Source organism: Dama dama, chromosome 20 (genome assembly GCF_033118175.1).
Source record: "Dama dama isolate Ldn47 chromosome 20, ASM3311817v1, whole genome shotgun sequence".
Classification (NCBI taxonomy): domain Eukaryota; kingdom Metazoa; phylum Chordata; class Mammalia; order Artiodactyla; family Cervidae; genus Dama; species Dama dama.
In genome coordinates, this window is record NC_083700.1 from 115,947,597 (window position 1) to 115,974,630 (window position 27,034).

Sequence of the window (27,034 nt, forward strand, 5' to 3'; positions counted from 1 at the left end):
TCTGGGGCCGCCCGAGCCAGCGGCAGGACCTCGCGCCCCGCACGCCCTGCGCCCCGCGCCCCGCCGGCTTTTGTTGTCTCCGCCTCCCCGGTCGCCGGCGCCTCCGGACCGCCAGCCGAGTGCGCGGGGACCTTGGCTCTGCCCTTCGCGGGCGGGGGCTGCGCGGGCCCGGCCGGGGGCGCCGCCGGCCCCGCCATGGAGCTCCGGGCCCGAGGCTGGTGGCTGCTGTACGCGGCCGCCGCGCTGGTCGCCTGCTCCCGCGGGGACCCTGCAAGCAAGAGTCGGAGCTGCGGGGAAGTGCGCCAGATCTACGGGGCCAAGGGCTTCAGCCTGAGCGATGTGCCCCAGGCGGAGATCTCGGGTGAGTGACCGGAGCGCCGCTGCGCCCCCTCCTCTCTCCCGCCCTGCGCCCCCGCGCCGCCCTCCCTCCGCCCGGGTCTCTCCACTCCGCCCGGCCTTCCCCGGTCCCCGGCGCGCACACACCGGCCCCTTCCCGGAGGAGCTGTCCTCGCCGCGCAGCCAACTGGGCGCTCCCCGGCCCGGTGCGTCCTCCAGGGCAGCCTGGGCTAAGCCGCGGAGTTGAGGCGCAGCCGACCGCGGCCGTGGGCTCGGGACTCCCCCCGGCCGTGCGGGCCTCCCCCGGAGGCCCCTGGGGTCGGGCCGGGGATTCCCGGGGGTCCCCAGCAGAGACAGCCTCGGGGCCCCGGCGAGGCAGGGAGCGAGCCGTGCGCTTGAGGAGGAGCGAGGGCCGGGCCGGACGGGCGCGACCTCGGCCAGAGGGAGCGGAACGCCGCCTCGCAGGGACTCCTGCCCGGGGAACTTGTGCTCGCCTGGCGCTCCGGGCCGCCTCAGGCGGGGAGTCCAGCTGCAGGTGGTCGGCGCCTTGGATCCCGCCCAGGGGCCGTACCGTTTCTTTGTAAGAGCAGCGCCGTCGCTGGCGGCCTGGGCCCTGCAGCTGCCCGCAGTCCTGCACACCCTCCCTGCGGACCTCGGAGGAGCTGTGGGGACCGGAGCGAGGGTAGGGGGGAGCGCGGAGCCTCCGGAGCTCGCAGACACTCCCCCCACCCCCAGGCTCCTTCCTCAAACTGCAAACGTGTCCAGAGCCACACCGGGTGTGCACGGAGGTGCAGGGTTCCCGGGACACGGCGGGGGCGGGGGGGGGGGGGGCTGCCCTGGGGAGGCCTCCCAAGCCGGGGGGCGGGGAGAGACCACACTCAAGTGGTGACACGGGGGACAGGGAAGGACCGCAGCCACAGGAATTCTGAATGAGAGGAGACAGGCCGCGTCCATGGCCGGGCCTGGCTGGGGAACGGCGAGGGGGGCGGGGGCAGCCAGGCCCTTGACCCCTGCCCCCAGGAGGGCAGAACCCACAGATCACTGCCTGGGCTTCTTGACAGCGCCCTGCCCGGGGCTCTGGAGATCCCCCCTCTCAAGTCCCCCAAGGCAGGCTTTCCTGTGCTTCTGCTGATGGAGCCCTGCCATTGATCGGCAGAGCTGCCTCCTCCCTTGGAGGGAGGGCAGTTTTGGTGGGTGCGTCTGGGCACCTGGGACCAGCACTAGACCCCCTGCACAGTCAGTTCAGGCTCTTCCCCGACCCTGCCCCATGCGGGGGCCGATGCCTGGAAATGCTTGACCTTTGGGGTGAATCCCTCCCCAAGCCCCAGGGTCTCCTAGCCCCAGTTTGGCTGGCACGCCCCCAAGTCCCCTGGACCCCATGGCCCTCCCTCAGACGTCCAGTCCGACTCGGCCTTTGTGTCCTTGGGGGCCATCCGACTCTCGATCGCATCCACAGGCCTCTGTCCCAGTTAGGCAGTGGCAGAGTTTGGGCAGCCGCCAAGGGCTGGCTTGGGAAGGCGAGGTGGGCTGGCGGCCGGGCTGTCTCCGCCTCCTTGGGCTGCAGGGTGCAGGGGCTTCGGGGCCGGGACAGGCAAAGCGCGCTGCTGTGCGTGTGATGGGGGCTTTGCAACTGGGGAGCGTTGTGCCAGCCGGAGCTCCGGGTTCCGCCCTCACGGGGCCTCCCTGCCTGGACTCCCTGTGACTCCTCCGCCCCAGCTCCCTGGGGTCCTGTGGCTGCACCCCGCCCCCCGTGAATGCCCCGCAGGGCCCCGGCACCGAGAGGAGTGCCAGCGCCACGTGGGGTGAGGGAAGCAGGGTGACCTCCCGAAGCAGTGGCCGACCCTGTACCCGCTCCTGCTCCGGCAGCTTGGCGCGGCTCCGCGGGCCGGGCGCCCCCTGGTGGCCGCGTGGTGGCACGACGCTCTCCGGGAGCCGGGCCTTCCGTGTTGAGTCTTGGGGGCCGGCGGGTGGACTCCTCTGGCCTGCGGGTCCCTGGGGGTGGGCGTCCGCGTCAGCTGGTGGTGAGGAGGCTCCGTGCTTCCCAGGACTGGAGGGGAGGGAGGGCAGCCCTGAGCCTGTGGGCGACCTTTCCAGCCTCCACCTCCCCTGGAGGCGGGGACGCCATGGGCTTAGGGAAGAGGGGCCATCAGAGCACAAGGGGCTTCTGTTGGTGACCTGTGTAGTTTTTCGGTGGACAGCCTGGCCCGGCCAGGGTGAGGAGGGCAGTCATCCCATTTTACAGGTGGGCCTTCCCCTAGCCAGAGCCCTGCGTAGAAAGTGAAAGGGAGCTGCCCCACAACCTCAATCCATCTGCACCGTCAGGGAAAAGCCCAGCCCTGGGCTGCATCTCACTCACACATACATGCACACACACATACACGCACATGCACACATATGCACATGCACACATGTGCACGCACACATATGTGCATGTATGCATGCACTGCACACATGTACATATATGTGCATGCACACAACTGCACACCCATGCACAATACATGTCTACATGTGTGTGCACACGTGTACATGTATGCGTCCACATGTGCACCCACATGTGTACAGGTGCCTGTGGTCTTTCGGCCTCCACCTAGAGGCTTGCTCCTGGGGTGCCTGCTGGCTCTCCTGACCCTTTGATGCCATGGTTCGTCATGATCTCTCTGACCCTTCACTGGGGTCCTGGGGCAGAGGCGCATCTGTCTACTCTGTCCTCTGCGGCAGCCGCAGAACCTCGCCCAGTTCCTGGCACGGGGAGTAGGTTCTCAGTCCACACCCACACACGTCCCACTTTATGCCAGCCACGGTGGGGGCCGTGGGAGACGGAGGGCCCAGGCCAAGGACCAGGGACCTGGCTGTCCGCCTTTGGGGTTGGAGGTCGGAGGGGAGCCCGGTGCTGTCAGCGGCTCCTCTGCTCCTGGACCCCAGCTGGCCAGGGGCTCCCAGCAGGAGCCACCGCTCAGGTCTCCCAGCAGAGGCCATTGCTTCTCTGTGCCGCCTGCCCAAGGCTGTCGCTCGGTCGTGGTCAGCAGGACTCTCACAGACCACCTGGTGCCCAGCCAGCCCCAGACCAGACAGTGCGCGTGCCCCACCCCGTTGAGGGGGCAGAGGCCCAGGTGCCCGCCTTGGGTCCCCAGGTGGTCCCCAGCCTCCGCCGAGCCACTGATCGGCCCCCCCACCCCGGAGCTGCTGCGGTTTCATCATCCCCAGCCTGAGGACAGGGCTGGAGGGTGGGGGCCCAGGGGAGCCGGGAGCCGACAGGGCCACCGCATGATGCAACGGCCTGGGCCCCTGCTGGAGCCCCGGACACACCGCCGTGCTCCTTGGAGGGACAGGGCGTCCTCCCTGGGCCTGGGCACAAAGGCCAGCCCTGTTGTTTCGCCCGCCTTCCGCCACCTGGGCTCTCTGGGCCCCTGTTTCTTCGCGTGTAACAACGGGCATAGTCCCGAGCCCCCCGAAAGCCACAGGAGGGGTAGCGTGCTGACCTCGTGTGCTCTGGGGGCTGCCTCCAGCCCTGGAGCCCATGCGGGCCCTTTCTGCAGTGGTGTCCAGCAGGTGGGCGCTCCATCCTGCCCCGGACTCACGGGGTCACTCCCCGCGACCGTCCGGTGGGTGCAGTGGGTGGGGGGTCTGGACCTGATTCGGGGGTCACTCCCTAGGACCATCCAGGAGGTAAGAGGGCTCTAGACCTGATTGAGGGATCACTCCCCGGGACCATCCGGCGGGTGCAGTGGGTGGGGGGTTCTGGACCTGATTCGGGGGGTCACTCCCCGGGATTGTCTGGTGGCTGTGGTGGGTGGGGGCTCTGGACCTGACTCGGGTGAGTACCCGAGGCCAAGAAGACCCACCGCTTCTCCGGCTCCACACGTGCCCACTGGGAGCTCAGGCCCAGAGCCCGGTGTGCTTGACCCCCAGGCCCGTGGCACTAACCGCTGAGCAGTGCTGGGCTCCAGGCTTCTGGACACCTCACGCCAGAAGGTGGACACCTCACGCCAGGCCTTGCTGGACAGCCAGCTGCCCTCTCCACGGCTCCCCCGGTCCCAGCCCACCTCTCAGGCTGGGTGGGAAGCCTCTGCACGGACCCCTCCCCGGGGCCTCCCTGCCCCTCCCTCACCGAGCTGACGGCGGCCCGGCCTTCCCCGCAGGCGCACCCCTGGCCAGCCCCGGCGCGTGTCCAGTGAAGGCCCGCTGCCCCTGCCCTACTCAGGAGGGCTCCTCCAGGGGCGGGACCCTTGGGGCAGACCTGGCGTGTCCCCAGCACCACAGCAGGCCGGGTCCCCCGGCAGTCACGAGGACATCCTGTCCGTGGTGGGTGACGGGAGAGCTGGCTGGCATTCTGGGTAAACGGGCCCCATGCTGGCCCTAGTTATGAACAGCGTGAGCCTGCAGTGGACAGGCCTCCTGGCAGAGGGGCTGGAGCACGCTGGCCAGGCAGCAGGTGGACCCCAGAGCCAGTGGTGGGGGGAGCACAGAGGGTGTGTGGGTGCACCGGACCTGTGCTGGGCCCCCCAGAGACACGGGCACAGATGTCGGTGGGCCGGGCCAGGCCAGGGGCACAGGCCAGGGCTGGGGGACAAGGCAAGCCAAGGGGCCCAGCCAGGGCTGGGGGACAGGGCAGGGCTGGGGGACAGGCCAGGCCAGGGGCACAGGCCAGGGCTGGGGGACAGGGCAGGCCAGGGGGACAGGCCAGGCCAGGGCTGGGGGACAGGGCAGGCCAGGGGGACAGGCCAGGCCAGGGCTGGGGGACAGGCCAGGGCTGGGGGACAGGCCAGGGCTGGGGGACGGGCCAGGCCAGGGCTGGGGGACAGGGCAGGCCAGGGGGCCAGGCCAGGGCTGGGGACAGGCCAGGCCAGGCCAGGGGGACAGGGCAGGGCTGGGGCACAGGCCAGGGGCACAGGCCAGGGCTGGGGGACAGGCCTCGCCAGGTCATGTCGGGCCTGGGCCAGGACTTGCCCCCTGCAGAGAGGCCGGCCAGCTCTCCCCGAGGCCTCGGCTTATTTCCGGAGCATTTCAGACCAGGGCTCAGGACCAGGCCCGGCCTGGCTGACATCTCCTTGCCCGGTGCCTGCCCTGACCAGGTCCAGCCACCAGGCTCGTCCTGTGGGGCCAGGCCCCTGCCCACGTTCAGGCAGGGCTCCAGCGCAGGGCCACCCACCCCGTGCCGGCTGGCGACCTTCTCATCACGAGCGCCTAGGAACAGGTCTGGGCAGGAGCCCCGAGCTGCCTGCAGCCTGTGCAGTTCGGGCGGGGCGGGGGCTGTGGTCGTCCCCCGTCTCCCCCTGTGGGGTGGGGGGCGCCAGCCTGTCCTCCCAGCGTGGCCTCTGCCCGGGGGCACAGCTGGGGCCTCCTGCTCTCCTGACTGTTCCTGCTCCAGCAGTGGGCGCCGTGGGCACCCTGGGACCGAGGGGTGCGGGCCTGCTCCGCTGGCAGGAAGCGTGGGAGCCTGGGCAGGTCGGGAAGCCCCTGCAGGGCCAGGCCAGCCTCAGCCCAGCCCGCGTCTGCCTGTGGCCTCGGTGTCAGCTCCCCCTGTCCTGACACACACGCCCCCTCCCACAGGCTGGCCCACCCGCACCATCCTCCCTAGGGGGTGTGGTGCCTGGCGTCGCGAGCATGCCGCCCCCGGGCTCTCTGCCCCCCAGGGTGCTCCCCCAGACCGGACAGCCGCAGCAGTGAGGTCTCTGGGCACCGGCTGCGTGGTGCCGGGCTGGGCTGGGCGCTGGGACCCGGACACGAAGCCGCTTCCCCAGGGCTGCCCACAGAGGTGCCCCAGGCTGGGCGGCTCCACGGGAGGGGGCTGTGGCCTTGCACTGCAGGGGCTGGAAGTCTGAGATCTACGTGGTTCCTCCCAAGGCCGTATGGGAAGACTTGTTCGGGTCTCCTCTGCTTCAGGAGCTGGTGGGCAACCTTTGGTCTGCGGGTCTCTGCCTCATCTTTACGGGGCCTGTGCTAGCCTACATCCGGATTCCACCTTATGGAAATACGGACACCAGTCCCATCAAGTTAGGAGTAGAGCAGTTGCGTCTGCAAAGAACTCACACTCAAACGAGGCCCCGTTCTCAGGTCTGAGGGCTTAGGACCGATGTGTGGACTAGAGATGGGGTTCAATCAAGTGTCCGGGGTGCTTCCCATCCAGTGAGCAGGGGTCCTGGGGTCCCAGTGTTCCGTGGGGCATGGGGGGCTCCTCGGGCCAGGGCCTCAGTGGAGCTGTGGGGCCTTGTGACAGGGTGGGGGGTCAGGCTATCCTTAGCTCGCTCCTCACCTGCACTGGCCTGCAAGCCCTGCCCCCGTGGGCCTGAACGTCCCCATGGGAGGCGGGTGGGGGGCAGGGAGCAGGGTCCTCTGCCTGTGACCTTCCCGGCGGTAACTGCTGCCCTGCTGAGGCATCTGCCTGGTGGCGGGGCCCACCCAGAACCTGGTGCGCAGTGAGGGCCCGGCGTGAACACCTCCACAGGAGTCAGGGCCCCCGGACTGGGCCCGTCGTGACTCAGCGGCGCCGCTTTGCATGGACAGGCTGGGGGTCCCTGCCGACGCGTGGGAGGCCCCGGGAGGGGACACAGCGTGCGGGGCGGGAGTGGGTGTGGGGGGCGGGAGGTTGGGTCCTGGCTCCGCGTCCTCAGGACCCGGCTGCTCTTTGTGCAGAACACTCCCTGCGTTCTGGAGGCTTGGCCGGGTGACCGGGCAGCCCCGGGGGGTCCATCACGCGCTGTGCCCCCGACCTCAGCCCCCCAGAGGCCCAGAACCCCACCTGCTGCCCCCGCCGTGGCTGGAGGAAGGGGCCCTGGGAGGCTGGCGGGGCTGGCCAGCAGGTCTGGGAGGCAGGCCCCATCCACACAGGGGGCTGTGCTGTGCCAGGCCCCAGGGCTTGCAGGTGGACCGGGTGAGCGCAGCCAGGCCTGGGGCCGAGGAGAGGATGAGGCTGGAGCCGGCCGCACAGGAGGCCCTGCGGGAGCGCTGACTCTGGGCCCTGCCTTCCGCAGCCCTGCTTCCCACCAGGTGCCCATGAGCCCGGCCAGGCCGGGTTGCGGCCCTGCCTCCTTCCTCCATGCCCTGGCCTGTGCCCGGCCCTTGCCTGCCAGCCAGCCCCGCCAGCCTTCCGGAGCTGGCAGGTCAGGGGGCTTGCGGGGCAGGCCGAGTTCCACCTGGTCCAAGCGCTCAGAGTGTCGGTGGGGAAACTGGATCCCAGCGAGGGGTCCCCACCACTCAGGGCCCTGTCCCTGGAGTGGCTGCTCCCCCATGGCCTCCCCGCCCTGGCCCCACTGTGCCCCCGGTGTCCGGTGTGGGCACCAACGGGGTGCCCCAGAAGGGAGCAGGTCAGGGGCTGGGCCATCAGGCCGGCCCCACGGGGGCACTCGGGGGGCATCTGTGTGGCTCTGTCCGTGGGCACTGGGCACGCGTTCCAGGCTGCGGGGCGTGGTCAGTCAGAGGAGGTGAGGGCAAGGTCACAGAGCCCCTGGCACCTCCCTGCAGAGACGGGCCCTGGCAGACCATGAGGACCAAGGTTCTCCAAGGCTGGGGGGCAGGTGGCCAGTCCCAGGTGGGGCCAGGAGAGGAACAGGCCAGTGAGACCCCCCACATGGACTTTGGGGGCCTCCTGAAGTCAGAGCCGGTCCTGCTGACGGTGCCCGAGGTTCGAGCCCCGCCCACCAGGAAGGCCCGGCAAGAGGCGAGGACCCTCACCCTCCCACCCACCCATCCTTCACTTCACAGCTCTGCACGCACCCAGAAGCCGCGGGCCCCTTGCACGGGGGCAAGGTCTAGTGAGAAGCTCGGCCAGGGCTGCCAGGCCCCCCCACTCCCCCAGTGCAGAGCCTGGCCACCAGTGGCTGTACCCCATGCCTCGTGTGCCCAGCTCTTGGCCCCGGGGTGCGTGTGACCGCAGTCACACCCTCAGTTAGCCCAGCGGCTGTACCCCACACCTGTGTGCCCGGCTGTTGGCCCCGGGGCGCGTGTGACCGCAGTCACACCCTCGGTTAGCCCAGCGGCTATACCCCCCGCCTGTGTGCCCGGCTGTTGGCCCCGGGGCGCGTGTGACCGCAGTCACACCCTCGGTTAGCCCAGCAGCTGTACCCCCCGCCTGTGTGCCCGGCTGTTGGCCCCGGGCGCGTGTGACCGCTGTCATACCCTCGGTTAGCCCAGCATCTGTACCCCCCACACCTGTGTGCCCGGCTGTTGGCCCCGGGGCACGTGTGACCGCAGTCACACCCTCGGTTAGCCCAGCGGCTGTACCCCCCCGCCTGTGTGCCCGGCTGTTGGCCCCGGGCGCGTGTGACCGCAGTCACACCCTCGGTTAGCCCAGCATCTGTACCCCCCACACCTGTGTGCCCGGCTGTTGGCCCCGGGGCGCGTGTGACCGCAGTCACACCCTCGGTTAGCCCAGCGGCTGTACCCCACACCTGTGTGCCCGGCTGTTGGCCCCGGGCTCGTGTGACCGCAGTCACACCCTCGGTTAGCCCAGCATCTGTACCCCCCACACCTGTGTGCCCGGCTGTTGGCCCCGGGGCACGTGTGACCGCAGTCACACCCTCGGTTAGCCCAGCGGCTGTACCCCACACCTGTGTGCCCGGCTGTTGGCCCCGGGCGCGTGTGACCGCAGTCACACCCTCGGTTAGCCCAGCGGCTGTACCCCCCACACCTGTGTGCCCGGCTGTTGGCCCCGGGGCGCGTGTGACCGCAGTCACACCCTCGGTTAGCCCAGCGGCTGTACCCCACACCTGTGTGCCCGGCTGTTGGCCCCGGGCGCGTGTGACCGCAGTCACGCCCTCGGTTAGCCCAGCAGCTGTACCCCACACCTGTGTGCCCGGCTGTTGGCCCCGGGCGCGTGTGACTGCAGTCACACCCTCGGTTAGCCCAGCGGCTGTACCCCACACCTGTGTGCCCGGCTGTTGGCCCCGGGCGCGTGTGACCGCAGTCACACCCTCGGTTAGCCCAGCGGCTGTACCCCACACCTGTGTGCCCGGCTGTTGGCCCCGGGCGCGTGTGACCGCAGTCACACCCTCGGTTAGCCCAGCGGCTGTACCCCACACCTGTGTGCCCGGCTGTTGGCCCCGGGGCGCGTGTGACCGCAGTCACACCCTCGGTTAGCCCAGCGGCTGTACCCCACACCTGTGTGCCCGGCTGTTGGCCCCGGGCGCGTGTGACCGCAGTCACACCCTCGGTTAGCCCTGCAGCTGTACCCCACACCTGTGTGCCCGGCTGTTGGCCCCGGGCGCGTGTGACCGCAGTCACACCCTCAGTTAGCCCAGCGGCCTGAGGGGTAGGCCAGCACATCTCCCTCCCACGCGGGCAGCCAGCCCTGGACAGGTGCTCCTGTGCGTCCCCCATGGGGACATTCTTCCGGCTCACTGTCAGCCCTGGAGCCTGTGGTGGCCGCCTTCCCCAGCACTGAGGACACGGTCTGAGCCTGGCGGTGGCCGGCTGGGCTGGTCCCTGGGTCTAAGCACGTCCTGGGCACCCGGGGCTGCTATGCTGGGCCACGTGCTGCGTCTGTGCGTCCTGCAGCGATGGGGCTCTGGGTGCCCGTCCAGGCTCCGGGCTGCGGGGAGTAACTCCCACCACCTGTGACCGCCCGCGGGCCCCCCGGGACAGGATGACACCACCTGCCGCAGGGTTGGCTCAGGCGTTCACACCCGCCTCCCGTTGCCGCGGAGCTCGGGACACACTGGACCCACAGACGTGTTTTAGAGTCTCTTACGACGTTTAGCCCCACCGTCCCTGGCCTCCTCCCTCGGCCTGGCAGTGGCAGCCCCCAGGGCACTCAGGAGCCATGGTAGCCTCTCAAGTGACCTAACTAACACCCAGGGACCGCCACCTCCCTGTCACCATGTATTCGGGGGCTAGGGGGACACTAGGGCGGCTGCAGGTCAGACGCACAGCTCACCATCCTCCGCCCCGGGGTAAAGTGGTGTCCCCGGCCCGGAGCAGTTCCCTGGGGTCGTGTCTGGTCGTCGTAGTGTGCAGGGGAGGGACGGGGAGACCAGGGGCCCCATGAACTGCAGGCCGCTCCTGAGCAGGTCGAGGGGTGGCTTCCAGAAACACTGGTCACTCCTCACGGGAAGCACTTGAACCACAGCTCTAGATGGGACACAGTATGCGGTCAGGGGAGTGGAGGGGAGGGGACGGCCCTCTGCTTGGGGCCAGGACAGCCTTCCGGGTTGGGGGTGGACTCAGCTCTAGAAAGATCGGCGAACTGCAGTGGACAGATTCGGGTGTGAAGGCAGGTCATTTGAGGCTAGGGTCCTTAACCAGGGTGCCCAGGGGAGGCTCAGGCTTAGAAATCCAGGAGTTCATGAACTTGACAGAAAGACAGTACATCTCCTTTTTTGCTCACCTTTAGCCAGGATTTAGCATCTCTTGTCATTATGAACAAGGCAGCGACGGCACTCTGGACTCCATGTTCGCTCACCGTGATCCGCTGGGTCCCCTGCCCCTTTGTGTCTCGAGCAGGTGTTTCCAGGTGCCGCTTCCACTCAGACAGCTTCGCGTTCCCGGTGGGTGTCAGCCAGCTCACAGGCACCACCTTGCTCGCCCATTCCTCACATTCCAGCAGCTGCGTCACCGCACCTGGGGCTTCCTTCAGGACCCCCTGCATAATCTTTTCTTTCATAAGCGTTATTCTGAGAAGGGGTCTGCGGGCTTCAGCAGACAGTCAAGGGTGCAGAGGAAAGGAGGCCTCTGTGTGGTGGGCTGGACCCTCAGCCCAGGCGGGGTGCTGGCAGGGCCCTATCTGCTCCAGGAGAGCCTTCGGGCCTGGAGGTGGGAGCCCTGGGCCCAGCAGCCAGCCAGCTGCCAGGGGTGGGGGTGTGGGGCACCCAGATCAGTCTGAGTCCTCCGGAGGGAGTGTCCTTGAGCTCCTACTGTGTGCTGGGTGCTGTCCTTGGTGCTGAAACGCAGCCACAACGCTCTCTGCAGGGTCTGGGCGGCTGTCAGAGGTCTCACGTGAGCTGTAGCTCTGCTGGCCGTGGTGACCACATGTTACTTTTGTAAGTTACAAGTGAAGAGAACGTGTTCAGGTTTAGACGGATGCATGTGGCTTACAAGAGCATCACAGGTGGTAAAGAACCTGCATGCCAATGCAGGAGACATAAGAGACGCAGGTTCGATCCCTAGGTGGGGAAGATCCCCCTGGAGAAGGGCACGGCAACCCACTCCAGTATTCTTGCCTGGAAAATTCCATGGACAGAGGAGCCTGGCAGGCTATGGTCCATGTGGTCGCAAAGAGTCGGACACGACTGAGCGCCTTAGCACGCACATGTGGTGTATCATCATACTTGCCCCCCGCCTTGACTGTAGAGCAAAGACCTCCCTCAGCCTGGGGTGGCCCAGGGCCCCATGCTGCACAACCGCTCTTGCTGAGAGCAGAGGTCTTCCCGCCCCATCCTCCCTGGGGACTTGAGATGCTCGCTCCCCTCCCAGCCCCAGGGCCCTGTGCTGCCCGTGCAGGACTCTTGCCCTGGGTGGACCACCCGCCCCCAGCGGTTTCTGGCCCAAGAGCCCAGCCCCACCCCCTCTATTATCTGGAGTTTCCAGCTGGAGGCCAAGGGTCGTGGGTGCCCTTGGTGTGCAAGGCCAGAGACGGAGGAGGACGATCCCGAGGCTGGGCACCCAGAGGGGGGACACGGAAGGCTGCTCTGAGGAGGGCGGGCGCTGCCCACAGGGCTCTGAAGGAGGCAGCCTGCTGGGCTAATGGGCAAGGCCCCTCCCCTGGCCCAGGGCCACGTCTTTTGGATCCAGTGGCCAATGTATTAGGTTTTAGCAGAAGCTAAATAAAACCTGGCTGCCTGGACCCAGCCATCCTGCCAGGGTTCAAGCCCAGCTCCAGGCTCACGCGCTGTGACCTTGAGCCATCACTGAACCTTTCTGAGCTTCAGAATGCCTCTCTGTATAATGGGGATGGAGCAGCGCCCGCCACGTGGAGTGAGACAGGGTTCTCGCGTGGCGTGCACAGCCCAGGGCGGCCAGAGTGCATGCGTGTTGTGGGGGCGTCACGTCAGGGCGGCGCCTGTTGGAGAGGCAGGCCCAGCCTGTGTCCAGAGGCGGGGAGACTGCCTCCTGGGGGGGAGGGAGGTCGGCCTCCACCAGGCAGGCCCAGGGGCCACACTGGGGGTCAGAGGGGTGCGGGCTGGAGGTGGGGGACGCCTCCGTCACCATCGCCACATCCTGGGCGGCACCATGTCAGTGTCTGTGCTCCCACTTGGCTGGTCCAGAGAAGCTGGGAATTTCAAGAAGCATTAGCTCTGGGCCTCCCAGGAGGAGCAGCCCACAGGGCCAGCCAGGAGGGCTGTTTATCACTTCACTGGACAGTGGACGCTTGGGCTGTTTTCACTGTTTGGCCTTCTGCCTAAAGCTGCTGCGCACAGGGGTGGACAAAATTGTATTCAGGTCCTTGCTGTCAGCGCTTTGGGGCCAGACACTTTTATTCTGGAAAATACTGCACTGTTGATCTGAAGTGCACATTTAACTGTGTCCTGACCATATCTGTGCCCCACCCCAAGGCTGGGCTTGGAGGCGCCCACGCGCTGGAGGGAGGGGGGGCGATGCTGCTCCTGGAGGTGCTGCCTGGGTGGCGATGCTGAGTCAGCACCGGGGGGCGGGCACCCCACCTGCTCCTGCCCGGGGCCCTCCGGGCGGGCCGGCCACGGGTGACCGGCTGGGTGGCAGAGCGTGTCGGCTCCTGCCTCAGCCTCCGCCCTCCTGCTCAGGAATTCCCCTGGGACTGGAATTGAGGGCGGCCTTGTGCTGGGAGAGGCGGGGAGGCCTGGGTCCTCCTGGATCCTATGCACTCCAGGCTGAGTGCCCTAGGCCTGTGGCTCGAACTCCCTGAGTGGCTCCGGCAGGAAGAACAGGAGGGGACAGTCGTTGAGCATGAAAGGCTCCTTGGACCTGTGTGGGCCCCCAGTGCGCGCTGCACCTTGTCAGGTGGTGGTGGGGCCCCTGGAGGAATAAGGGGGTCCTCATGGGTGGTGGAAGTGCCCCGCGGACCCCCCTCGCACCAGCAGGGAGCACCAGCTCTGGGGAGGGGTCAGTCAGGGAGGTGCTGGCTTTCCAGCAGAGGCAGAGGCCCAAGGTTGTGGGTCTGCAGCCACGTTGGTGTTTAGCCTCGTCTCCCGGAATGCTGGCATGGCCCAGAGAGTCTCTCTTTGGACACAGGTCCCTGAGCACCAGGTCCAGCTTGGGCCTGGGCAGAGAGGCCCCACCGGCAGGCCCAGCAGCTCTCCTGCTGCCAGGGAGGGTGGCCAGGCGGGAAGCCCCCACCGAGGCTGCTCACGCTCCAAGAGGTCACAGGCTGGGCAGGCGCTTTGGCCCAGAGGAACCTGGAAGGCTTCCTGGAGGAAGCGGGAGATGAGTGGGTCTTGAAAGAAAGAGTAGGGCAAAGGGAAGGGTGTGTGCAACCCGGGGGCTGTGGGAAGCAACAGGTCAGATGGGGCGCCAGCAGGGGCGGCCGTGACCTTGGACTTGGCTGCCAGGTTTCCTGGGGAGCGGCCGGGTTGGGGGGTTGGTGAGCAGCTGAACCCATTTGTCTGCTCCATCCTCATTATTGGGCGTGGCCAGGGATGACTCTCCTGCAGTGGCACCAGCGTCTGCTGTGTTCTGGCCCCACCGGGGCCTGTGTCCACCGTCTCTCTGTGATGGACAGACGGGCCAGCGTGGGGCCTTTGTGGGGAGCCTGCTGAGAGGACCCTGGGGCTGCAGCACCCCCTTCTGCTGTTCTGGGATCGCCGGGGCAGACACAGCAGAGAGGGCGGCACTGGTCCGCCTCCTGGGCTGCTCTTGGCCCAGTGGTTGGGTGGTTGGGCGAGGGAGATGCAAGAGCTGTACGGAGCCCGTGTTCCCCAGGGCCCCTGTCAGGGACAGGTCTGCAGCGTCTCGAGTGAGTGCCCTCTGCAGCCTGGCCTGGGCTCAGGATGAGGGAGCCGCACGGAGCTTGCCCTGGTGGGCGAGGCTTCCAAGGGGCACCTCACTCTCGGGCCCCGAAAGGACCACCTGCCCTGCAGCAGGGCCTGGGTCACGGGCAGAGCAGACACCCCTTCATCCCCAGTTTATCCCAAGGCCTCGGTGTGAGCCCTGGACCCTGAAGCACTGTGGGAAGGCCAGTGGGAGGGGGCTTGGCCCCTCAGCCAGAGCTGCGTCCAGGCCCACACCCAGGGGGGCCTACCGCCTCACCAAGGCAGCCCCCAAGGTCAGTGCCCACTGGCAGGGTGGCCTGCTCAGGGGTCTCTGAGCAGAAGGCAGGCCGCAGGGAGCAGCCTTGCGAGCTGCCTGGTGGAGCCCCTTGATCCGGGACCTTGGGTGCTGTGGGCTGCCTTGGACAGGCCACTTTGCTGAGAGCTGCCTGTCCAACAGGTCTCTGCGCTGCCGTGAGGTGGGCCTCGGCGGGCGGGCCCTGCAGTGGGTCTGGCTCGCGCTGTGGCAGCCAGGACCAGGGCTGGGGCTGCAGGGAGTGGCGGGGAGGGGTGAGAGCCAGCCACGGTGACCGCCTAGGTGTGTGGGAGGGGGACCCAGGAGGAGGTAGGGACTGGGCCAGGCGGGGGCCTTGTATTTCCCAGGGGAAGCAGACAGGACATTAGGATGCAGGCTAGGGGCGGGTAGAGAGTACGGATGACTGACGGTGGCTTTCGAGCGCCCAGCGTAGGGCTCTGGTCGTTGTCATAGGGAGAGGGGGCTCGCTGGCGGGGAGCTGCCGTGCTCCTTGGGGAGCGAGCTAGCGCTCCCTCGCCTCGCATCCCCGGGCAGGGAGGAGCCCCGTGGGGCAGGAGCCAGGCAGAGGCCCGGGCCGCGGGAAGCTCGGGGCAGAGTGCTGCCGCCGCGGTTTCCCGGGGGCACGGGGGCGGCGCCGCGCCGCGGGGGCTGCGGGAGGAGGCGGCCCCGCGCGGGAGCCGCGGCCCCGGACCGTGCGCGCCTGTGCTGCGCGGGGCTGCGCGGGGCGGCGGCCGCCAGCGCGTCCCGCTCTGCTGCGCTTGCCCTCGCCCGCTCCGCCGCTTCTCCCGGGCGGACCCCAGACCTCCACGCACTAGAGCCCGCAGTCGCACGCCGCCTGCCGGGACCACCGCCGCCGCCGAGAAGGGGGTTCGGGCTAAGCCCGGGGGCTGGGATCCAAGCGCGGAGACCCGCCGGCGCCCTGCACCATCTCCGTCGCCCGCGTCCCTCGGCACTTCCATCCCTAGGCGGGCGTCACCCCGAACCCTCCTCCCGACCCCTCTCGCCGCTCACCCTGTTGCCCCCATCACCACTGCCCAGACTCCACCTTCAGTCCGGCCTACCCCACCTTCGCCCCCAGCGCAAGCCCCTCGCCGTCTCCGTGTGCGCCCCATCGGCCCCGTCCTCACCGCGCCCATCCGTCCCCCACCTTCGCCCCGTTTCCACGCCCCCCTCCGCTGCCTCCTCGCCACCCCTCCCCCTCCTGCCGCAGCCCCCTCCTGCAGCAAGCCCCCCTTCCTCCCCATCAAGCCCGTTCCCCTCCCCTTCGTTCGCCGCAGCCCCCGTGCGCGCCCCGCCTGCCGCCCCCATCCAGGCCCGCCTCGCCCACTGCGGCAAGCCCCTTCCCCGCCAATCGCAGCGCCCCCGGCCCCCCTCCTGCGGCGCGGCCCCCCTCCCCTCGGCGCTGCCGCGCCCACTGCGCCAGCGCCCCCTCCTCGCTGCGCCAGGAGCGCGGCCGCCTCTCCAGACCGCACCGGCTGCGGCTCCGCGCTTGCGGCCCTCTGTCCCTGGCCGGCGGCCGCTGAAGCCCGGGCGCTCGGCCTTTGTCCCGCCGCCCGCGCTGCCGCCCCAGGGCGGCGGGGTCCTGGACCGCTGGGCGCCGGGGTGTCGCAGGCGACACCCCTGGGTTTCGGGTCCCCGCCGGTGACGGAGGCGCGGCGGTAGGGCCGGCTCGGTGATGCTGGCAGGGGGCCGGAATGGTGGAGGGATTTGGGGCCGGCGGTGAGGTGCTCCGAGGGGGCTAGGGGAGCGGGGCGGGGCGGTGGCGGGGTCTGTTGTCGCGCTAGGAACCGGGGAGGGTGGCGGTTGAAAAGCCCTGTCCGCGGTGGGCCTGTGGCTGCCCCCCGGCTGAACCCCAGCCCTCAGGGCTGACCCTGCCGCATACAGAGGCCAGGACAGACGCCTCTCGGGTGGCAGGTGGGGCGGGGTGAGGTGATGCGAAAAGGCGGCCTGGGGCTCCTGCGATGGGCGGTGCCCAGGGAACCCGGCGGCGTTTCTTGTCCGGTGCCTCCCCACCACCTGCAGGCTGGTGGACGTGCTCGGGGGTCCTGCAGCCCATCGGAGCAGGAGTGGGCACGCACAGTCGTCCAGCGAGGGCTCTGTGGCTTGGGGAAAGCCTCTGCCCACCCTCTGCCGGAGGCCCGTGGGGTCCAGGGCAGAGTGAAAGAGCTGGGTGGCCAGGGGCCCCTCCCTGCCCTTGCAGCCCCGGCCAACCCCCTGGTGTTTGGGGGCCTGGGTGCCCGGAGCTGCCCGCATAGCCGTGTTCCCCCCGGGGTGGGGGGGCGGGGGCCGGTGTCCGGGGAGGCTGGCTATCTCCGCTGAATTAGCCAGTGCATCCTGGGGGTGGCTGGGGGAGCTGGTGCCTAGCACCCGATCGTGGCTTCAGAGGCCGGTGCCTCAGGCTGTCTGTGTGCTCCTACGTGAGCCACAGAAGCTTCTGGAAAGATGGGCTTGGCCTGGCGCCATCTTCCTGCTGCAGTCTCCTTGGGAGGGCTCCCGGGCACCAGTCAGGACTGCCAGGCTGGGCCAGCACGGACGCGCGCTCTGTCCAGCCTGAGGCGAGGACCGCCACTGGCATGGGGTCTTGGGCTCCAGTGCTGGGGTCACAGAGCTGGTGGGGGTGAGGAGGGCTGGGGCTGTGGCTGTGAGCGCAGGTGGCAGGAGGCTGAGCCTCAGAGACGTTTAAGCTGTAGACTGATGGGGCCTAGCACCCAGGAGCAGGAGTCTGGGGGGGGGGGGGGCCCTGGGAGGTCTGAATATGGGGGGAGCTGGCTGCTGTCCAGCAAGAGGAGGACCTGCCCTGGGGTCAGCAAGCGAGTGTGGGTGTTTTTAACCTGGGTTCGGAAACATGGGGTGGGGTCCGGAGCTGGGGGAGCAAACCCAGCATGAAACAGCCCTCCCCCTCTCACCCAAAACCTGGATCGCGAAAGGAGGTATGGCAAAGGCTGAGGAAAGGAAGAATTCTAGAAGGATCTAGTTGGCTGTCAAGAGAGCAGCAGCTACTGAGAAAGGAGGAGCTGTTGTGGACCAGCCTGGGTGGGGGGGGGGGTCAGTGTAGGTGGGAGGGGTCAGCGGGCAGAGAGGGCAAGCTGATGCCTCTCAGTGGGGATGGGGGGGGGACAGGAGGGGGAAAGCGGTGATGAGAGGGGTGGACTGGGCACCTCTAAGGTCGACAGGAAGCCAGCCATGCCCCCACCTGGCCCGAGGAGCCCCTCCCCAGTCTCCAGGCGTTTAGCCGAGAAGAGGTGGGGTTTGGGGATGGGGGTTTGAAATGATGAGAAGAGAATTACATCCGTCCACCTTGCATATCTCCAGGGACCCGGAGCTCACGCCCCCCTCACACCGGCAGACCCCCCCAGCCCCCTGCTATTTGGCTAACATCGGGGGAGCAGGCCTGCTGTGCAGAAAGGCGCCCTGCAGTCTACCCTCTGCCCAGCAGGTGTCCCAACCCACAGGTGACCCCGGGGCGCACGGGCCACCACGTCCGCCCTGCAGCGGCTCGGGGCGCCTCGGCCCAGCCCGCCCGGGGCCCCAGGCCGGCGTCCAGGCTCTGGCTCCGTGTCTTCACTCCCGTGTGTGTCCACCGAGGGAGGGAGGGACGGGGGCTGTGCTGGGGCGGCCGGGAGAGCGCGGGCCCCCGGGCCGGCTGGACGAGGTGGCAGGGGCGGGGGGCTAGGGCGGGCAGCTCCCAGCTGCGAGCAGTGGGTGGGTGGGCCCACAGTGCCCAGGAGCCCCTCCAAACCCGCCCAGAGGGGGCTTCCTGTGTGTCCTGGATCGGGGATCGGGTTCACCAGGGACCGGGAAGGTTGGGGAGGGGGGCCAGCCAGCCCAGGATGCCTCCCCCAAAACCCACCCCATGGCGCAAGTGCTTAGGTGTGGGCAGCCTGCAGCCCCCTGCCCACCCCACACGGGGCTGGTGGTCCCAGGCAGCAGGGGAGACTCAGGCCCGTCTGGCTGGGTGCACAGCCTCCAGCACCTGGGAGACGGCCAGTCTCTGCCAGCTGGCCCCGCAGAGACCCCGGGCCTGCTGTCCTCCCCGCCCCCCCACCCCCCGCTCCCGCGGTGAAAGGTCAGGCTGAGGTCAGAGTCAGCAAAGGTCCCCCCCCCCCCCCCCCCCCGCCCCGAGAGGAGGAGGAATCGCCTCCTGGCGCCTCCTCAGGTCCCAGCCCCCCTGCCTGGTGCTGTCTGCTCACCTCCACCCCAGGCTGGCACAGGAGGGAGCCTCCTCCTGCACTGCTTAGACAGGAAGTGTGGCCTGTACAGGGTGGGCCGGGGTGAGGGGTGGGCCAGGGTGGGCTGAGGCAGCCCAGTGGGGGTGGGGCCTGAAATTGGGCAGCCTGAGCTGTTTGGCCCCTCGCTGTGTAACTTTGGAAACGAAACCTAACCTCAGCCAGCCTCAGTTTCCTGGTCTGCAAAGTGGGCTCACAGCACCCACTCAAAACCCGGACCGGCACGTTTTGAAAGGTGCGCCCTGCACAAGGGCCACAGGGCCAGCCTCAGTGTCGCCCCTGGCGCTGCTGTAAGCTGGGCCCCCAGGAGCCAGGGCTGGACAGCAGCAGGGGGCGGTGGGCGCCCTGAGGGGCGCAGGTGTGTCCTACCGATCAGGGTGGGGCTCATGGCAGGGCCCCATCGGACGTGCGTCCCGCTTGTCCTGACGAGAGGCCCCTGCCTCTGGCCAGCCCAGAACTGTGGGTGGGCAGCCCCCCTGCCTGCAGGGCCCCCCGCCCTCAGTGGGAGCTGGCGCCCCGAGCTGGTATGGGGGAGGCTGGGGCTGTCCCGCCCCTCAGCCCCTCTTGTCCCCCTGCCCGCAGCCTGGACGCAGGGGAGGGCCGTCGGCAGTCTTGGATGCCCCGCACACTCCCCATGAACCTGGAGTCTGACGGGCCCGCCCCCCACAGGCACTGCGGCCTCTGCGCTGAGTTCAGGGGTTGAGCTGAGCTGCTCGGGGCGCCTGGGACACCGCCTCACGTGGATGGGGGCAGCGAGGGGGCCTGGGGGGCGAATTCTGCTGAGGGCAGCACCGCCCACACGAGGCCCGGCCCCTTCCCGGGTCTGCCTCCCCTAGGCGGCCCCCCCACCCCTGCTGCGCCTCCTCCCGGGGCCGCCCCACCCCGACCCCTCCTCTCCCTCACGCCAGCCCCTCCCCACAGGCGAGCACCTGCGCATCTGCCCCCAGGGCTACACCTGCTGCACCAGCGAGATGGAGGAGAACCTGGCCAACCGCAGCCGCGCCGAGCTGGAGACGGCGCTCCTGGAGGGCAGCCGGGCGCTGCAGGCCACGCTGGCCGCCCAGCAGCGGGGCTTTGATGGTGAGCAGGCTTGGGGGCCGTGGACACTCACGGCGGGAGTGGGCACCTGGGGCCTCCCCCGGGGGGCGGGTCCGAGCGGGCGCGGTAGCAGGTCGCCTGCAGGCCTCTTCCTCCACCCGAGGAGCCAGCGTGTCCCATCAGCCCTTCAGAGGGGACCCTCCGCCTCCAGGTGGCCCCCCGGCACCCAGAGCTCTGCCAGCGTCTGCCAGGACCGGCCTGGGGCTGGCCACCATGCTCTGGAGCCGGGAGCTCTGCGTGAGGACTGCAGGGCGCAGCGAGCAGGGGCCCGTGGCGTGGTCCCAGCATCTCTGGGGCAGCCGTGTGTAGGCCAGTGGTTCCCTCTGGGCTTGGCCGTCACGTCTGGGCCTGGGGCGAGGAGTGGTGGGACGACTGGGTGATGTTTACAGTGGGCCCCTCAGAGGGGGCGGCGGCAGGGCCCCCCAGAAGTGACTGAGCTGCCGTCAGAGCCTGCACGTCACCCACTTGGGATGCTCACCTGTGTGAAAAGCGATTCTTCACCCAATTCCAGTCCCACCTGGGCCCCCTACCGCTCTGCATGCCACCTCCCACCCCAGCCTCACCACTGCACCTGGTCAGGTCACCTGCCGCAGGGTCCCTGGTCTTCAGCTCCCCAGGCCCTGAGCCCAGCGGGCTGCACTGGCTGTGTTCCAGGACACGGCTCTCTAGCCGCAGCCAGGGCCGTCATCTCCTGAGGATGGGGCAGGGGGCGGGGGGCCAGGCATGCGCGTGGCAGCCCCACGACCACCCTGTGTGCTGCTGGGCTGGTCGCTGAGCTGCGGACGGCCTGTCTGGAGGCCGGGCTGGGGTGGGGACCAGGCCCCCAGGGCCATGGTGGGAGTCGGGACGGGAATATGGACTGGCTGCTTCCTCCCACAGCTCCCACCCTGGGGGCTGCAGGGCTCAGCCAGGGCTGTGCCAGGGTCTCCTGCCCGAGGCCCTGGGTGGGGCGGGTGTGGGCACTGGTCCGGGGGCCCCAAGTCTGACATCCCCGCCGCCTCGGAGCAGATCCGAGCTGGCCTGGACACCCGAGGGTGGGCCTGGATAGGGAGGGGTGGCCACAGCTCGTGAGGATGCATCTGAGCAGGCGGGCAATGTGCCACAGCTCCTGGGGTCTCCCTGCTGAGAGAGGAAGATGATGTTGGGGCCCTGGTTCTCAGCACACAGGGCAAAAGCATTTCCCCCAAATCCCCGGGGTCTGCTGTCCACACTCTCCCCCGACCTCCACAGCTCTGTCTGGACTCTGGGAATGTCCTGAGGGCTGCAGGGGCCCCTCTGGAGCCCCCCAGGCTGGCCGGCTTCCAGAACCAGAAGGAGTTCCCTGTAGAGAGGCCGGAGGGCAGGAAGCCCAGGAGAGCCTCAGAGACCCGTGGGGTGGAGGGTTGGGCGGGGGGGGGGCTGGCAGCTCAAGACTGCCCTGGACGGGTGGCTGGCTGGGTGACAGGCAGGGGAAGAAGGAGAGCTGTTGGGAAAGAAAGCAGGTGAGGGGCGCCCAGGGCCTTCTCCCCCAGTGGGTCCCACTCCAACTCTGCACCCTCCTGCCCTCGGAAGCAGTCCCTTCCAGGTGCTCGCATGCAGCTCAGCTCAGAAATAGATGCTGGACACTGCAGTCCCCAGGCCAGGAGGGGGAGGGCTCAGGGCCCCGTGGGGGCAGGCATCCAGCGCCCCCACAGGTTCTGATGACTCAGAGCATCGGGGGAGTTGGGGGGGGTCGCCGGCGGAGCCCCCGGGAATGCCGGTCAGGGCTGCCACAGCATGTGGGGTGGGCAGGGGGCCCCCGAAGGCCTCACGCCCACCTCCCCGCGCACCCAGATCACTTCCAGCGCCTATTGAACGACTCAGAGCGCGTGCTGCAGGAGGCCTTCCCGGGCGCCTTCGGAGAGCTGTACACGCAAAACGCCAAGGCCTTCCGCGACCTGTACGCCGAGCTGCGCCTCTACTACGGCGGTGCCAACCTGCACCTGCAGGAGACGCTGGCCGAGTTCTGGGCGCGCCTGCTCGAGCGCCTGTTCCGGCAGCTTCACCCGCAGCTGCTGCTGCCCGAAGACTACCTGGACTGCCTGGGCAAGCAGGCCGAGCCGCTTCGGCCCTTCGGCGAGGCCCCCCGCGAGCTGCGCCTGCGCGCCACCCGCGCCTTCGTGGCGGCGCGCACCTTCGTGCAGGGCCTGGGCGTGGCCGGAGACGTGGTGCGCAAGGTGGCCAAGGTGCGTGCCGCGGCCCCGCCCCTGCCACGCCCCTGGGCACCGGGCCCAGGCCCGTCTCGGAACGGGAAGGGGAGGGGCCTGGGGCTGGACGCCCCGGGGGCTCCAGGGGTCAGGTGGACGGGACATGAGAGGGTGGCCCGCTCCCAGGCAGAGCAGCTATGTAGGGGGGCATAAACGTCAGACCTCTGCGGGCCTGGGTAGAACTTACCTCTCCGCCCCCGCCCCCGCCAGCGAGGGCCCTCAGCAAGTAACCCCAGCCTCGAGGCCCTCGTCTGCATGGCGCGCAGGGTTCCCGCTTCCCAGGGGAGGATTCATGAGCGCAGTGTTCCAGGGGGAGTCCCAGCATGGTGACCGGACTGGTTGGACTGTGCGCCCCCTGCCCCTGCCCCCGCCTGGGCCGCAGGCCTGCTTGGTCATGTGGGAAGAGACAGGGCCCCAGAAAAGGCCCCACTGCGGTGGGGCAGAGCTGGGCACCAACTCCCTCCCAGCCCTGCCCGGGGCTCCTGCCCGGGGTGCACACGCGGTGGCGCGGGCTCAGGCTGCCTTGGCCCTGCAGGTGCCCCTGAGCCCCGAGTGCTCGCGGGCCGTCATGAAGCTGGTGTACTGCGCCCACTGCCTGGGGGTGCCCGGCGCCCGGCCCTGCCCGGACTACTGCCGCAACGTGCTCAAGGGCTGCCTGGCCAACCAGGCCGACCTGGACGCCGAGTGGAGGAACCTTCTGGGTGAGCGCCCACTGCCATGACCCCCCGCAGCAGCCTGGCCTCTAGAGCGGCTGGTCCCCAAGGCCGGGGGGCAGGGTTCCCTCTGAATCTCCCAGAGAGGGCTGTCACGGCCGGCTGCCTGGGAGGGCGCCCCGGGGGTCAGGTTCCTGTCCTTGCCCAGTGAGCAAGCGCGCCAGGGCACACACGTGGGACGTGCGGCAGGGCGACCCGTGCGTGAAGTCCCGTGTGCACTGCTGGCATGGGGTGAGCCGGCTGGTGTGTGCTGACACGAGGTGGGTCACCAGACATGTACCGACACGCTTGCACTCGTGTGTGCATCTGCTCGTGTGAGGTGAGCCAACACACACCCGTATCAACACTCGTGGTGACACAGGCCAGCACACACACATGCCGAAACACATGCTAACGTTGGACGTGTGATGGCATAACGCGAACATTGTGAGACACGAGGTAACGTATGCACACAGTGGGCCAGGTGTACGTGTGTGCACTGACAGGTGTAAGCTTAGACACACGTGCTCAACCTACATGCATGCCAACACGCAGGACCTCCTGTAGGTGGGCTGGCCTGCAGTGAGCAGACATGCAGAAACGCTGTGTCGTGTGGGCTGACGTGCCTGCGCATAGCACAGCCATGAGCCAGCGTGTATCTGTACAAACCGCCCCGTGTTTCTGTTCACACCTGGGCCAGACTCCATGGTGCTCATCACGGACAAGTTCTGGGGCCCGTCGGGCGCGGAGAGTGTCATCGGCGGCGTGCACTACTGGCTGGCAGAGGCCATCAATGCCCTCCAGGACAACAGTGACACGCTCACGACCAAGGTACAGCAGGGGGAGAGCAGTGGGCAGGGGAGGGGGGCCCCCGGATGTGGCCTCGTGCCTGTCGGGACCTCTGTGTGCTCCCCCAGGTCATCCAGGGCTGCGGGAACCCCAAGGTGAACCCCCAGGGCCCCGGCTCTGAGGAGAAGCGGCCCCGGGGCAAGCTGGCGCTGCAGGAGAGGCTGCCTGCGGGCACGCTGCAGAAGCTGGTGAGCGGCCTCGCCGGGCGAGCCCCGGGGGGGCGGGCGGGGCAGGCGGGAGGGGGCGACTGGTGGCCTAACTGCTGCCCCGCAGGTCTCCGAAGCCAAGGCGCAGCTCCGAGACGCTCAGGACTTCTGGATCAGCCTCCCGGGGACGCTGTGCAGTGAGAAGCTGGCCATGAGCTCAGCCAGTGACGAACGTTGCTGGAACGGCATGGCCAAGGGCCGGTGAGTGTCCCGCCGCTCCGGCCCCTCGGCTTGTCCGTGGCCCCGGGTGCATCGTGCCCTGGGCCAGATCTGACATGGGACACCCTGCAGGACCCAGAGCCAGCACGAGGGCCAGGTCCCCACCTCACACACACACACTCAATGCTTCCACGCTCCGCTGCGGGGCCCCGTGTGGGCTCCCGGCAGCCCTTGAAGGCCTTGGGTGGGGGGTGGTCTCAGGCTTGCCACCACCCTGACTGGAGGAGGGGCCTGGATGGGTGTTGCTGGGGCCAGGCCCCTTTGTGGGGAGCAGGGCAGTGATCCAGGGCTTGTCTTTCTGGCTTCCAGGTACCTCCCGGAGGTAATGGGTGACGGCCTGGCCAATCAGATCAACAACCCCGAGGTAGAGGTGGACATCACGAAGCCCGACATGACCATCCGCCAGCAGATCATGCAGCTGAAGATCATGACCAACCGCCTGCGCGGTGCCTATAACGGAAACGATCTGGACTTCCAGGACGCCAGTAAGGGTGGGCCGGGGGTGGCTGAGTGCCCGGGGTGGGGCCCCCAGGGTCGGCGTGGCAGCAACAACCTGGACTTCCAGGACGCCAGTGGAGGGCGGGCCGGGGGGCGGCTGAGCGCCCGGGGTGGGGCCCTGGGGTGGGCGTGGGAGTGCCAGGGAGCCCCTAGCTGGGAAAGGTGTGGGGCGGGGGAGGCCCTAGATGGGAAAAGGTGGGCGGGGGGCAGCCCCTCCAGCCCCGGGCCCAGGTGGCTCTGAAGGCCCGGCTCCTGCCCAGCTGTGGTCACGGTCCCCCCGCCCTGTCTCCGGCACGGCTGTGAGCCGGCCAGGATGTCTGCCCAGCCTCGGCAGGCCCCAGGAACCGCCGTCCCTGGCACGGGAGGCCCAGGCAGAGGGTTGCGGCCCTCGGGGTCTCCCAGAGCCTCCTCTCCTTCCCAGGCGACGATGGCAGCGGCTCAGGCAGCGGTGAGGGCTGCCCGGACGAGGTGTGCGGCCGGAAGGTCGGCAGGAAGAGCGCCAGCTCGCGGACGCCACTGACGCACGCCCTCCCGGGGCTGTCTGAGCGGGAGGGCCAGCAGACGTCCGCCGCTGCCCGCCCCCCGCCCCGCGCCTGCCCCCTGCTGCTCCTGGGGCTCGCCCTGGCCCTTCTGGCAGCCGCGCCCCGGGGGCGGTAACTGCCCCGGCCCCAGGGACCGCGGCCAAGGACCGACTTTGCCAAAACCCGCAGCAGACGATATTTAACTCCCTGTGCCGGGAGGCCCCAGGGCAGGACAGGATGGGTTGCCGAGGGACCCGGCTTGTGACTGTGCTGGAGGCGGGGCGGGGGGCTTCGCCCGGCCCCCCGAGCTTTTACTTTTGTACGGGGCCCTCAGGTCAGCCGGGGACGGTGTCCCCCAAAAGCCATGCATTTCAGGGACCTCGAGGTGCCGCTGGCCGTCTCTCCCCCCAGCCCCTGCGGCACCGGGCGGGTGAGGCCGCCGCCTGGGCGGTGTCCCGCTGAGCGCGGGCTGTGCCCTCCTCCCCCGCCACCAAGCACCTGGAGCTCGGGTGTCTGAAAGCCAGGCCCAGGCCTCAGGCCCCAGGCCCAAGAACCCCCCAGAGGGGGTCAGGGTTCCCGCCAGCCAGGGCCGAGCGGGGCCTTTGGGATGATGCATGAGCCCTGACCCCACCCCCAGGACCCCTTCTGGGCCCCCCTCAGCTGCGGCGCTGGGCTGTGCTCCTGGCCGACCGCGAGGCCCGAACGCCGACTTCCGGAGACGCCAACTGTCCCCGCCCTTCCCCACCCCCACCCAGACCAGGGCCACGTCCCAGCTCAGGACGACGCGGGCCAGGGCCGCTGCCGAACCCTGGCCGCCGCCTGGCCGCGGGGACGCTGGGTGGCTGGGGAAATCTGAGCTCAGGGCCAGTGAGACCCGGCGCCCATGCCGAGGGCCTTCCTTTCCCTGACCTTGCCGGCCGCAGGCCAGGGCGCTCCAATAGTTAAGGGCTTTCCCAGCCATGCCTCCTCTACCGGCTCCTCCTGCCCTTCTCACCCAGAGCTGCCTTCTCGGCTCCTCCCCGGAAGCTTCTGAGGGTCCCAGGTGACCTTCCGCGGCCCAGGGTCTCTGCAGGCCCCTCCCCAGGCCGGGGCCCGCCCTCCTAAGCCCCGTCCACTACAGGGTCTGGGGAGGGGCCGGCTCCCTGCGGGAGAGGGCTCCGGCCGGGCAGGGTGGTCTTGAGGGTCGGGGGATGCCGAGCCACGTAGCCAGGCCAACATCCTGACCAGCCCCCGTGCCCTGAGAAGGCTGCTTCCTGCCGCTTTGCTTTTCCTCACTGGGTGGAGGGCTTCCGGCCTCTGGGACATGCGGGGTCCAGGGCCGCTCCCACAGACAGGCCAACCCTATCAGAGCCTTGTGCCAGGGTGGGGCCGGATTGGGGCTTCCCTGTCTGCGGGTGGAGGCCAGCTGGACTCTCGGCCTGGGGCAGCATCACCCGTGTGCCCAGACAACCACTCGGGCCCGCCCACCATTCATCTCTGGACGGGTCAGCCCTGCGCGGTCAGTGGCCGGGCCGGCTGCGTCTCGGGCCACACGGCATCCGCAGGTGACGTGTGTTCTTCAAGTCCTCGTATGAATAAAAGGCTGGAGACCGCGTGTTGCTGCAGTGACCCCGGCGACCCCGCCTGGCCGCAGGTGTGTGCCACGGGCATGCCCGGCACGCTGGGACCGGTGGGGAGGTGAGGGCGGGCTCGCGCACAGGTCTCTCCTGGTGATGTGGCTCACGGCTGGGGAGTGTGCGGCCTGGCCCGGGTCCTCCTGCCGTCCACCCTCCTGCTCCCCGCTCTGGACGCACACATCCGGGCACATCCAGGAAACTTCCCGTTTCCAGTTCCTGCCGAGCAGCCTCAGAGATACCTCGGAGGCCACAGCGTGAAGGGACCAGCGTCATCCGTGGCTGGGGCTGGCCATACATCCTGATGGTCCCGTTAGCCCCCAGAGCCACAAAGAGAGCCCTGCCTAGCTGGCATCTCTCA

At 69.0% G+C, this 27,034-nt stretch overlaps 1 protein-coding gene across 1 annotated transcript; it reads left to right on the plus strand.

Moving 5' to 3' along the window:
- Positions 1-26,652, plus strand: GPC1 (glypican 1). The gene is made up of 9 exons (XM_061122640.1): positions 1-361; positions 19,674-19,832; positions 21,663-22,054; positions 22,611-22,776; positions 23,468-23,598; positions 23,685-23,804; positions 23,890-24,023; positions 24,351-24,526; positions 24,961-26,652. The coding sequence occupies exons 1-9, from the start codon at positions 196-198 to the stop codon at positions 25,194-25,196; spliced, it is 1,680 nt and encodes a 559-aa protein (XP_060978623.1). The 5' UTR covers positions 1-195; the 3' UTR covers positions 25,197-26,652.
- The last annotated feature ends 382 nt before the right edge of the window (positions 26,653-27,034 follow it).